At 33.6% G+C, this 11,357-nt stretch overlaps 2 protein-coding genes across 4 annotated transcripts in view; both read right to left on the bottom strand.

Annotated features, from left to right (window-relative positions):
- The window catches only part of LOC128881513 (BAG domain-containing protein Samui-like), a 21,490-nt gene extending 17,039 nt beyond the window's left edge, over positions 1–4,451 (bottom strand). Inside the window, exon 1 of the mRNA XM_054132631.1 lies at positions 4,113–4,451. Within this exon, the coding sequence (XP_053988606.1) occupies positions 4,113–4,286 (174 nt within the window). The 5' untranslated portion in view covers positions 4,287–4,451. The remainder of the gene's footprint in view (positions 1–4,112) is intronic.
- A 1,125-nt stretch (positions 4,452–5,576) lies between these two features.
- On the bottom strand, positions 5,577–10,703 carry LOC128881403 (uncharacterized). Of its 3 annotated transcripts, XR_008458064.1 has the most exons (11): positions 10,420–10,703; positions 9,933–10,238; positions 9,165–9,808; positions 8,885–9,097; positions 8,478–8,789; positions 8,215–8,413; positions 7,960–8,132; positions 7,776–7,873; positions 7,451–7,712; positions 6,795–7,384; positions 5,577–5,717 (listed from the first exon to the last, which is right to left on the bottom strand). XR_008458064.1 is itself a non-coding variant. In XM_054132419.1 (10 exons), the coding sequence occupies exons 1-10, from the start codon at positions 10,547–10,549 to the stop codon at positions 6,863–6,865; spliced, it is 2,859 nt and encodes a 952-aa protein (XP_053988394.1). In that variant the 5' UTR covers positions 10,550–10,703; the 3' UTR covers positions 6,512–6,862. The 3 variants fall into 3 exon arrangements, 2 of the variants coding, with proteins under 2 accessions (XP_053988394.1, XP_053988395.1); XM_054132419.1 differs by lacking the exon at positions 5,577–5,717 and having other exon boundaries at positions 6,512–7,384; XM_054132420.1 differs by lacking the exon at positions 5,577–5,717 and having other exon boundaries at positions 6,512–7,384; positions 10,524–10,703.
- Positions 10,704–11,357: the final 654 nt, after the last annotated feature.

Raw genomic sequence — 11,357 nt, 5'->3', positions numbered from 1 at the left:
AGAGAGAGAGAGAGAGAGAGAGAGAGAGAGAGAGAGAGAGAGAGAGATCAACCACACACGCACGTTCAAATGTACTGAAATCAAGCTGGACAAATCGCTCGATTCCCATAGAAATTTAATTTCATACTGCTTTATTCACATGTCGAATCATTCTTCTATTAGCAGACGTTATGGAATCACTGTAGCATTTAAAATATCCCAACTTAACCTGGATATTTTAAATATTCTGTTATATTTAATATTTTCTATCTATTTTCTTTAAATATAAAATACTTCAAATATTTTCATTGCTTTTTTTTTCGCGAGTCAATTCCAATCAATTCAACCTTGTTCAATGTTTAATTTCGTTCCTCGTTAAAGACGATTTTTTCTTAGTCGATTTACGTGCAAATTGTCACGCGTCGAATCGACAGATTATTCTAGATCGAAGATCTCGTGTCTGGAATGGCGAGAGAATCAATGGCGGCTATTTTGAGAGATCTCGGCGTCGCCGAGAATGTTCCTGCGTCTTCGAAGACGCCTGGGCGATGTTTGGCGATGGCGGCCGCATACACCAAGTATCGCGAACGAATGTTCATTGAAATTCTCGACAAAGAAAAATCTCGAAGAAACTATTTCCTGTCCGGTAACAATTTACAAACGTTCTCCTTGAATCAAGTTTGGAACTAAACGACGAATCTTTCTTTGTTCGACCATGAAAGTTCATTTAATTCTTGTTTTACATTATTCACTTCCACACTTTTCAAGAATATTTATTGAACGTTTAATCATAGTACAAGATTGTTCTGTCTTTTGGTCCAGACGTTAAATAAAAGATTCTCATTGGAGAGGACACACCGAAGCATCGAGTGTATCCCTAACTCGTTGTAGATAGTTCGTAGCAGTGCACGCAGCAGCTATTAGAACCACCCCAATAACATTAAACGCCCCTTTTGGACGAAAGAGGGTGACGACGTAGTGGTTCACGGGATGAAATGAAATCAATATGGTGAACGTGGGTGAATTTCGCGGTGGTCCTGCTAGGACGAAGCCAAATTGCGAAGGGAGCAAAGTATGTACTCGCGTTACACGGTTACTCGGCCAGTAGTCCAGACAGGGCCGTCTTAATACGTTGATCGCCATGTCACCCAGACATGGGTGACAGGGAATTAAAAAATTAATTCTGAAGATCAATTGTTACACAAAACAAGTCTGGGTAAGATTCGTGAATTTTGATCGGGTCGTAAAACCAAAAAATACTAACGCGAACGTTACATTAAACAGTTTTCAATTGTATAAGAAAAAAATGTTAGTTTCATGAGTATGTCTGGCACTGACAGTGTTAAAGAATTATTTAATTCTCGTTAATGTTCCGTGAAAACGGTTAATATTTACGAAGAAAAATTTTTCGTTCGTATCCTGTATTACTCGAATAATATTTTGCCCATCTCTGGCTGATTGTAAATCCGTTCGACGACCGCAACCGTGAGTTGTTCAAGAGCTCCAGAAGGGAGCCGTGTTCGTTGGCTTTTCGGAAGCGCAGACACTCCGCGAAGAACCCAGAAATAACGTGTTTGTTGCCAAATGCTCGCGGGCAAATGACTTACCACTTATTTCGCCATGGCAGGCATGCAGTGCGACCCTTACCGCGTGCCTTTTTACGATAAACGTATCGTCGATCGCCAGTTAAGATCGTTCTGGTCGATGGAAATTAGTAAAGCTTCTTTGAATACGAGGATTCAGGGGCGAAGACCAAACTCACGAATCGTGTATTTTTTAAGCCCACGAGCGAGCAACCATAAATTTCTTCATTTTACTGTTCGATCAATTGTTGTTTGTAAAATGTCAAAATTAAGACAAATGGACAAAACCGATACGGGAGCAAATATTAATCACATTTACAAGATCTATTCAAATAACAAAAACATTAACCGCTTAAGCTACAATCATGTGTGAGACTCGTGGTCGGATATTCGGACCAAAACTGGTCATCACGAGCCTGGCCCGTGGTGTATTGTTCGGGCAAAACGAAAACATCACATTTTTGTTCCAGGCTGTTTGGAGCTGAAATCGTAGCTTGGTTAAATGTAACTCTCACCCCGGAAAACAAAATTTAATTATACGTCCATATGCTACCAGTCGATAAGAAAGAGAAATTGCAACTCCAAATTTGTTCATGCAAGTATGATTTATCGTCGCGATCGTCTCGTTCGACTTTTCGACTCTTCGATAGCACCGTTCGTCGTGATTAAAGTACATACGCGTTTAATGGTGCTTTCGAGCGTCGAGGGACCGTGCCAAGACAGCATAAAGGCGATTTCGGATGCGTGCTCTCGCGTATTTCAAGTTACGAAGCACGTGCCCGAAGCAAACCACGAAACTTGGTTCGAATTTAAAAGTCGATCGCTTCGGGTAAAACGTGCTTTCGAACGTTACGCGAACAGGGTGAAATAAAATCAGAATCGATGCTTGTATGTTGTAAAAACAATTTGTTAGGCGTAAAAATGAACTCTGGGCAAGAAAATTATAACACAGATAACAGTTCTAGCCTAAAATATTCGCGTATCAAAGGGATTACGATGGTGACAAAGCAGAAACATGATATTTCCTGTTCCCTGCATGATCCCCTGCATTCGTCTGAATAAGCGATGAGTCAAACACGAAATAAATCGAATGAAAGGATCATCGAAACCCTTCGATCATTTCCTCCCCTTCCTGACGGACATGCAACGATGATTGCACGCCCGTTTCTCGAGAAATGGCCAAGTTTTACGAGCTGTCGAACGAGGGGAGACAAGCACTTTCGATTCAACACAAGTAGACGTATCCTCGCAATTCGAATATCCTTTGGAATTAGTTCCTCTTTTATTTAACAAAATGATCGAAAACAAGGGACACTCCATTATAAAACTTCATCCAAACCATAGAAATCTTTAAAATGCAAACTTAATCCTGTTCGATGTTACGTACTCGTAGCCATCTCGTCCGAAAAAGTACAAACAGGAATCGAATCTAAATACGAACCGAAATAGACTCGGCAGTTCTCGAACAACTTATTGGATCCCCTGTGAAACGGTTAATATTACCATAAAATAAAGCAGAGATAGAACAATTATCCGATTATTAGACTATTCGATGAAATAGACATCGCAAAGAAATCGTTATTCGAATAAAATTTCGACAACACCCCCCCCCCCCCCCCCCAGCCCTAGTGACGCCATATGAAAGCACACATATTCATGACGATCGATCTATGTATGTATATCACTATTTGACTATCACGCTCGATGAGACATACAAATCAAATCAATAATCACAATGTGACGAAAGGTTGCGCGGAGAGATGCTAACCAAACTTGTTTACACTATGTAAAGTCATTGTTGAAGTCGTATAACGTTGTCGCAAACGTTTTGTAACTCTAGCTTAAGAAGAAATATTTACTCGCCATTTTGTTCGATTTTTACAATCAAACGTATTATTAAATGTATTGTTTTATAATTCATACAATACTATGTCAGTAATAAATAACAAGGGATTGATTGCCATGGCAAAATGTCGATTAACATGCTACCAGTCGACAAAGTATTAAGACTGTTAACCCAGTTAAAAATTTTGTCACAAATCGTAGAGAAGTCACGTACACGAAATTAGACCTACTATGAAACGACAATTGTTCGATTGCATTTAAGTAATTCAGTCGGTGAAGATATAAAATATTTTCGACTGCGCATTTATACTATTATATTTGTTCAAATTTTCATCGATCGAATCGCGTCTTTGAATTCCGATGTCCAACGTTTTTTCGCGTCTTTACGTTCTGAAAATATCAAGATTACGACGAGAATAACCGGCAAGCAGAGAAAACTAAATACACGCTGGTGAAACGACGTTGAAATTGGGCCACTCTATAAATAAAGAATTTTGGTACAACGGTTTTCAAATCTTATAACATGACAAATTTCGTACCCTCGATCGTTTGCAAATCGCAAAAAAAAGATTTCCCAAAACGTTCATTTTCACGTCTAAAAGACACAGGCACGACACTCCTGAATTCGATCATCAATCCAACAATTAAAAGCGTTCAAATTAACAGACACTAATGTCGTTATGAAAAGTTATTTATCACGCTCACCCTTGAAAATCCGGCATGTCGTTCGAACGGATCTCGAGCCGATCTGCTGGTCGGCTCGAAAAAAGACTTGCTGTCTTCGTCGAATTGCTGTTTGATTTCTTGTAGAAGTTCGTCGCCCGATTTACCACGTAGTCTGTCGCCGAATTTCGGCTTGTCACGGAAATAGAAGGACATTCTTACGTGTACGGGTACACGACTGTTTCATACACGAATTCGAGTGTTGCACTTTCCGGTCTTTAATCGAACACTAAGCGTTTCAACTCGAAAGAACGTTCTTTTGATCGCGATTTTATCACGAAACAAATCGTCGCGAGATACCCCGTACGAGATGTTGCGCGTGACTGAAAGCTCGCGCTGAATCGCGGTAAGCGTATCAAAGACCGCGCATACGCTTCGGGACTTTCTTAATCGTGGCTCTCCGACGCGAAGGCGCACGCTTATTGGTCCGCGTTCGATCGTCGGCCAATCACAACGCACGACGTTCGACGACTTATCTCCAAGTACCCTAGAATCTTAATGCAAGTTCCGATGCACGCAAGAGTCGACTTGTTACAATCTAAATTTAATCGACGGCTATTTAAGTTTTGCATTTTTTTTTATTTATAAACCGACGGGGAACGCCTCGTGTAATACTTTCATTTGTTGCAACGCAATCGAACATAGCATTCGAAGAAATTACGTTCTATCTTATGTAACGATAGAAAAGACGTTATAATTCATTGCAACGCATTTGAATCGTTTTCGAAAATTAAAATTTTTTTATATTCGCAAATAATCTTTGGGATACATAGTTGTATTATTATTTTGGATTGTCATTGCTATTTTTATTGCTGTTGAAATTATTCCTATTGTAAACATGTGATTTCTTCTTACGAAAAATGTATAAGAGTAATTAGTTTTAATAGTTCGCGTAAGAAGCTTCTACGTTTTGTAATATAATATTATATAGATATTTATGATAACACTCTGCGCTTCCTTAGGTACATAGTTTTAAACCGATTGTCACGTGTAGATACAGGTCTCATGTTGAATAATTTATGTTATAAAAAGTATAGTAAGTTTATTAAATTGTTGTACAGTTTATGCGAAATTTTATTGTATTTTAATTGTCTAAGTCAAATATGATTAGTTACTGTTGCTTACAATATTTTCAAATTCTTTTCTTTATGTTTATATAACCTAATAAGATTAACCGTTCGAAAGTGGATTTTTTTATTTTTACCATTTTATTTCGTAACTGTCGTGTTCAGAAATATTCATAATATCGATTTTCGGTCACATACACCCGGAAATTTGATTATAATTGTTAAATCAGGCATATGTTCCAAATATTTTTACATACGATTTTTACGTATGAATTATTGTCATTACAGGTATAACAGAAGAATAGCAGGATGTTATACCACTGCATTATTTGCAAGCATGTGAATACTTCTATTACAGATTTACATAATCATCATGTCCAGCATCATACTTCACAAGAATTATCGCATACAATTATCAAACTTCAAGGTTTGAAGTTTGTAAAAGAAAAAGATTTAAAATCTACCATGTTAGATTATAGTAATAACAATGAAAATTTATGTGATCAAGTAATTCTTGAGACTGAAAAAAAAAATATTCATAATAAAACATATTGTTCACTAAACTGTAGCCAGTTTACTGCTTGGGAACATGAATTGAATAAGAGAACAGAGATATGCGATAATGATTTCTATAATATAGTTGAAGAACTTTGTAATGATTTAATTAATAAGAAAGGGAAAGGAAGAAAGAGAAAGAATGAAACAATTACAAGCAAAATTCAAACAGAAAGCATTGTCCAGCATATTAAAAGAGAAAACATAGAAATACAGAATGAAACTAGTGACACATTTAACCATCTTGACCTCCACAATTCGACACCAAACAATTCATTTTTGATGATTGAAAAATCACATACTGATACTGCTGCTAATAATGAAATTTGTGAAACAGATGAGATAATCACAATAAATGACACAGTGACAATAGTTGAAGTTGATGTTAACACAAATATTTTATTGTATAATCCATTGAATGGTCTTTTTTATTGGACTAAAATCACAGATATGATTTCTGGTGCAAAAGAAGTGTCTACTAAAGAAATAATGTAGTTCTTGTTCCTCGATAAGTTAATGGAAATGTTAAAACAAAAATAAAGCTCTACATTTTAGTGTAAACATGATATAAAGTATACAAAGTAAATCGAGAACAAGCAAAAATTAGATTGTCTGTTTGGTATCAATATTAAATCTGATGTTTCTTTAAGTAAATCTTAACCTTCTATCAAATGCTTAGTTTATTTACAATTCATCTGTCATTAATATAATGATGGATAAGTTTTTACTTTTTTAACGAGAAAATACTATATATGCATATATAAATATAAGTTCACTTTATTTTGTATTATTTACGTATTTAATAAAACAACGAAATTTTATTTTACTTTTGATACAAAAATAATGTAAAAAGATATTGCTTATTTTTCTATATAAAATAAATGTGTTATTAATAATAACAATAATTCTACTTTCGTTATAATTACCCTGCTTATAAAAGTACAACTTATGATTGCATATTATAAGGGAAATAGATAGAGTATGATTTGCAAAGTGCCAATATATAGTTTTAAAAGTAATATTTAAATATAAAATTGCATACCATATTGATGTACAAAATAGTATTTATAATTCAACTCGTGTCCAGTAGACAAGGCATATTACTTTTAATTAATAGCAATCCATTGAATTCACATCTCCTTGTTTATGCATTGTTAGTATATCATCCAATATAGATTCAAAGCTCGTTGTATACGTAGTCAACCATCGAGATTTTTCTTCAATGATACCATCGATATCTGAATCAAAAATCCTCTGAAGGAATGTTTGTCTAGTTACACAAGAAATAAATTCAAACGTTTTTTCCGTTGTGTTTTGTACTTCTCCATTCATTTTCAATGAATTTTTGTAGATAGAAGCAAGAAGATTTGCATCATTAGCATCTACAATTTCTTCAATAACATTGCTAGAGTTACTAAACACTTTTTCTGAATTAGAACTTTCAATATTATTTGATTGTTCATATTTAATATACGAAGTGTCTAATGTAGCACTATCTTTGGGAAGAGGAAGCTCTGGCACAGGTTCGTCAAGTTTATATTTCAAAAGAAACGATTTAAGTTTGTTCAGTATACCTGCCGAAGTTCTACATACTTCGAAATCGCTGTCATCTTCTAAAGTAACTAAAAGAACCTAAAATTCGTAACAATAGATTATTACATATTGTTTTTAAGATATATGTCGAATGAATTAACTTACTCCTAAACAATTTTGCTTTGCTAATTCATCTAATGCTTTGTTAAGTCTTCGTTTTATTTCGGTTTCGTTTAATGACACAATTTTCCTGTGTTCTTTGGAAAATGTTACTTTTGGAAAGTGTCCGTCGAGCACCCCTTGATCGGATAAATGTGATTTTATGAATTGCTTCCAGTATTCAAGGGCACTTGTTTTTACTTCCCAATGAAGATCAGAAATAGCAGCTGCTGACATTGCTCGTGACATTGAATCAATAACATCTCTCCTAAACAGCATTATGCCAAAAATTTATATAAAATAGACATCAATTCTATTTAATTATACTTACTGCCATTTACAATGAACATATAATTCCTTTATCAAAATTACAGCTTCCTTCCTTACTATAGCTTCACTTTCATTGTTAAGTAGATTTATTGCAATATCCTGAAATGTAAGGGAAAGTACTTTTTTTGTGCATTTTAATCGACGATTTCATATATTTTTGTAAAAAAAAAAAAAAAAAAACATACAGGTAGATTAAGCTGCGATAATTTTTCTTCCCACAGTCTGTTTATTCGAATAGTAGTTGAAATAAAAGCTAAAGCAGATGCTCGAACATAACTTTCACTGTCTGTTTTAGCAATTTCAAGTGCGATTTCTAGAAACCGATTTGTTAATAAAAATTCTTGAAATGCTGGATATTCTGTAAATAATTAAACATATTACATATTAACACATGCTAAAAGTATATTGTGTCAACATTGGCTTCGTGAACAATCACTTACTGTCTTCAGAAATTGTAGCAATAGTATTTAAAACTTCTAGTACACTATCCCTTACTTCCCAGTTTATATCGTGTAATCTTTTGAATAACGTTGGCCCTATATCATTCATGTTGCTGTCTGCTTCAACGAGTAGTACTAAATTTGGCGGCATGAAATTTTGAATTGCCAACTTACATACTTTTAAAGCTTTTACACAGACCTAAAAGAAAGTTTTATAATGCATACGATATATACAAATTTAATAAGTTATTTAAAATACATACCACAGGTATTATTCCTGGATGATTTAGGATTTCTTGTGCAAGTGATAGCAAGCATATAGTTTCTACACATTCTTGCCATTTTAATTTGAACTTTTCTGTCATAACTGCTAACCCATTAAGAAGTGATGCTAACAATGTAGGGTGATCAACTATGGGGTCTCCCTCCAATGGAGATACAAACGTAAATTTCTTTGGTCCATTTTCTATGTTTGCCACATTATTTGTTCCTCCTGTATTACCTTTCTGACATATATTTGGCACATAGTTCTTGAGAACATGACATAATGTTTGGAATGTAATTACTGCAACATCCTGTTATGTACATGTATACAACTATTAATTATAATTCTTAACAATTATTTTATTCTTAAATAACAACATAAGTTAAAAATATTTTTTTAACATACCCTGTCCATAATATCTGTTATTTCTAAGAGCATATCAATGCATACTTTGCAAATTTCTGCTAAAGGTAAATCATTTTTATATATAGAATCTCTTATATTGTATGCTAATCTTTGCACAGCTGTAGATGTCACATCAATCATTTTAGTAAGAAACATATCAAAAAGATCATGATTAATATATGAACGTCTAACACATACAGCCAAGGGTATAACCTATTAATATAGAAATATAGTGAATCATTTGTTAAAAGTATTATTAAAATATGTGAAAAATCCATACCATTATACTTATGGCTTGATGTTCAAACTTATGTTCATGTGGTAGATCAAATTTACGTAATGACTGAAGCTTTTTCCAGTATATCAGTAGCAATTTATTTGTTTTTACTATTTCTATTATATAATTTTTCGATAAAAGCATCATGGATACATAACACAAATCGCACAAAAACTTTTGAGTTACTTCAAGATCAACAGTTTCTTGTCCTTCTCTGATAGCACGTTTTATTGGAACGAGTAAACTTAACATTAACAATTTATGAACATATGGCAAAAATTTTGTGCTAATACATGCTTCAAAAAGAGCCTTTATTCTGATATCTAAATTAATAACTTCTTGGCATAATTCAGGTATCATATTATCTATGTTTGCGAATAATGTGTTCTCCACTATACTAGTTAATAAATCCAACGTAGTACATAGTAATGCATTTTGTTCCAGATAATTATCTTCCAACCCATTGCATACTTGAGACTTAAAAGTGCTCGACATTAATGGTGCAGCAATTGTCAAAATAACTTCTTTACAAAAATTGATATTTTGTTGTTCTTGTAAAAGCAAAAGCCACAAAAATGTTTGGCTTTCACGTGTAACATACATAGTGTGATTCCAATGTGCATATTTTACAATATCCTTCCAAACATCTATAAAACAGGTGTTCATATTTTAATCGCATTAAAATTTTTATTCATATTCATATGATATCAAAATGATTGTCTTTCATTGTCTAAATTTATATAGTCTTTCTGCATTCAGTATATTGCTTACCAGAATCTATAATCCACTGTCTGCCACTTCGATGTTTGATCAAATCGGATAACATTGTAGTGTAAGCCATTTTAATAGATGCTGGCAAGTCATCATCGTGAAGTTTAAAAACATTGCACAGTCTATTGTACACATCCTGGCATCGCCAGTAATGAAAACGTAATTCATTACGTGAAATTATTCCCACAAGTTTCAAAGTAAACACACTTATAGACTGAGGAGGTTTGCAATCGGAGTTCCAAATGTTCAATGCTCTCAACACCCACTTTTGGAGTAATACACAATGCTCGTAATCGTCCGATGTACCTAAAATTAACGATTTTTAAAAATAATAACAAAATATAGCAAGTCAAACTATGCATTAACATAAAATAAAATAAATAACGTCAAAGAAGTGTAACGAATATAACCAAACTTAATACGAAACTTTATATTGTACGATTTTATGAATGCACTTTATAACATGGTATCTAATCTATTTCCTTACACTCTTTTATATTCTGAGAAATGTGGGTTAACAGGAGATCAAGATAAGTAGTAGATGCAATGTTATAATTAGGTAACAGAAACAATTCCAAAACTTCGGATAACCTTTCACTGTTCTTTAATGATGTCATTATGCTCTCGTATTAAATTCTCAATAATTATGCGAAGATACTAGGCAGTTACTTGAGTTTTTTTTTTTAAACTACATATCTTTCATGCAGTCTACCGTACGTCGATAATATTTGAGCATGTATTTACACACTTTCAATACGCATTGCATTCAGAAGTGCGTATTATTTAGAACACTTATATTTCCTAGAATTTAATATCTCGGAAAACGTGTGTAAAGAGAAATTATCATTCTTTAATCATATATAGTAAAGTAAAACCAGGTAAAATTTGCATAAATCGGAGTAAAGTTCGAAAGTTACTATTGTTGACCACTATGGATACGATAGATATAAGTTTGTTTACTTTATCTGCTACTGGCGGTCGTTTCAAACTTACTGTTAGTAATCGCTTATAATTTACATAAAATAAACATTGTTACTCCACAGTAGCTTTAGCATTATTCAAAACATTTATATTCTAATAACATAAACAGATTTCACTATGAGTATCATATGATACTCTCACCATGGCACACCGATTGAGAGGCACTGATACACACATGTATGTACAATAAAGTATTACTCGTGTTTTCACACATTGTTACGAGCAACTGTTAATATTACATACTTATATATCATTATCAGAATTAGATACGTAAAATATGCCTCTCAATTTTAATCTACTTATAGTTAGTTCTGTTTTATTCCAATCAAAATAAAACTATTTTAGCTCGTACGTTCTCACGTTCTTACATTACATTCGAAGTAGCATTATCATTTACTTTCGCGATGACTACTTGAAACAAGAATTTCAAGTAAGAATTGTATT

Source organism: Hylaeus volcanicus, chromosome 8, assembly GCF_026283585.1.
Source record: "Hylaeus volcanicus isolate JK05 chromosome 8, UHH_iyHylVolc1.0_haploid, whole genome shotgun sequence".
Lineage (NCBI taxonomy): Eukaryota > Metazoa > Arthropoda > Insecta > Hymenoptera > Colletidae > Hylaeus > Hylaeus volcanicus.
The sequence above is the reverse complement of the archived record's forward strand: the minus strand, read 5'-3'. Positions and strand labels throughout refer to the sequence as shown.

Excerpts from the sequence above, each read along its gene's own strand:
- LOC128881403 (XM_054132419.1), bottom strand. The coding sequence starts at position 10,549 with ATGACATCATTAAAGAACAGTGAAAGGTTATCCGAAGTTTTGGAATTG. Across the intron at positions 9,809-9,932 it reads ACAGTGGATTATAGATTCTG|ATGTTTGGAAGGATATTGTA; the intron begins GTAAGCAATATA and ends CCTGTTTTATAG. Across the intron at positions 7,385-7,450 it reads CAAAGCAAAATTGTTTAGGA|GTTCTTTTAGTTACTTTAGA; the intron begins GTAAGTTAATTC and ends TACGAATTTTAG.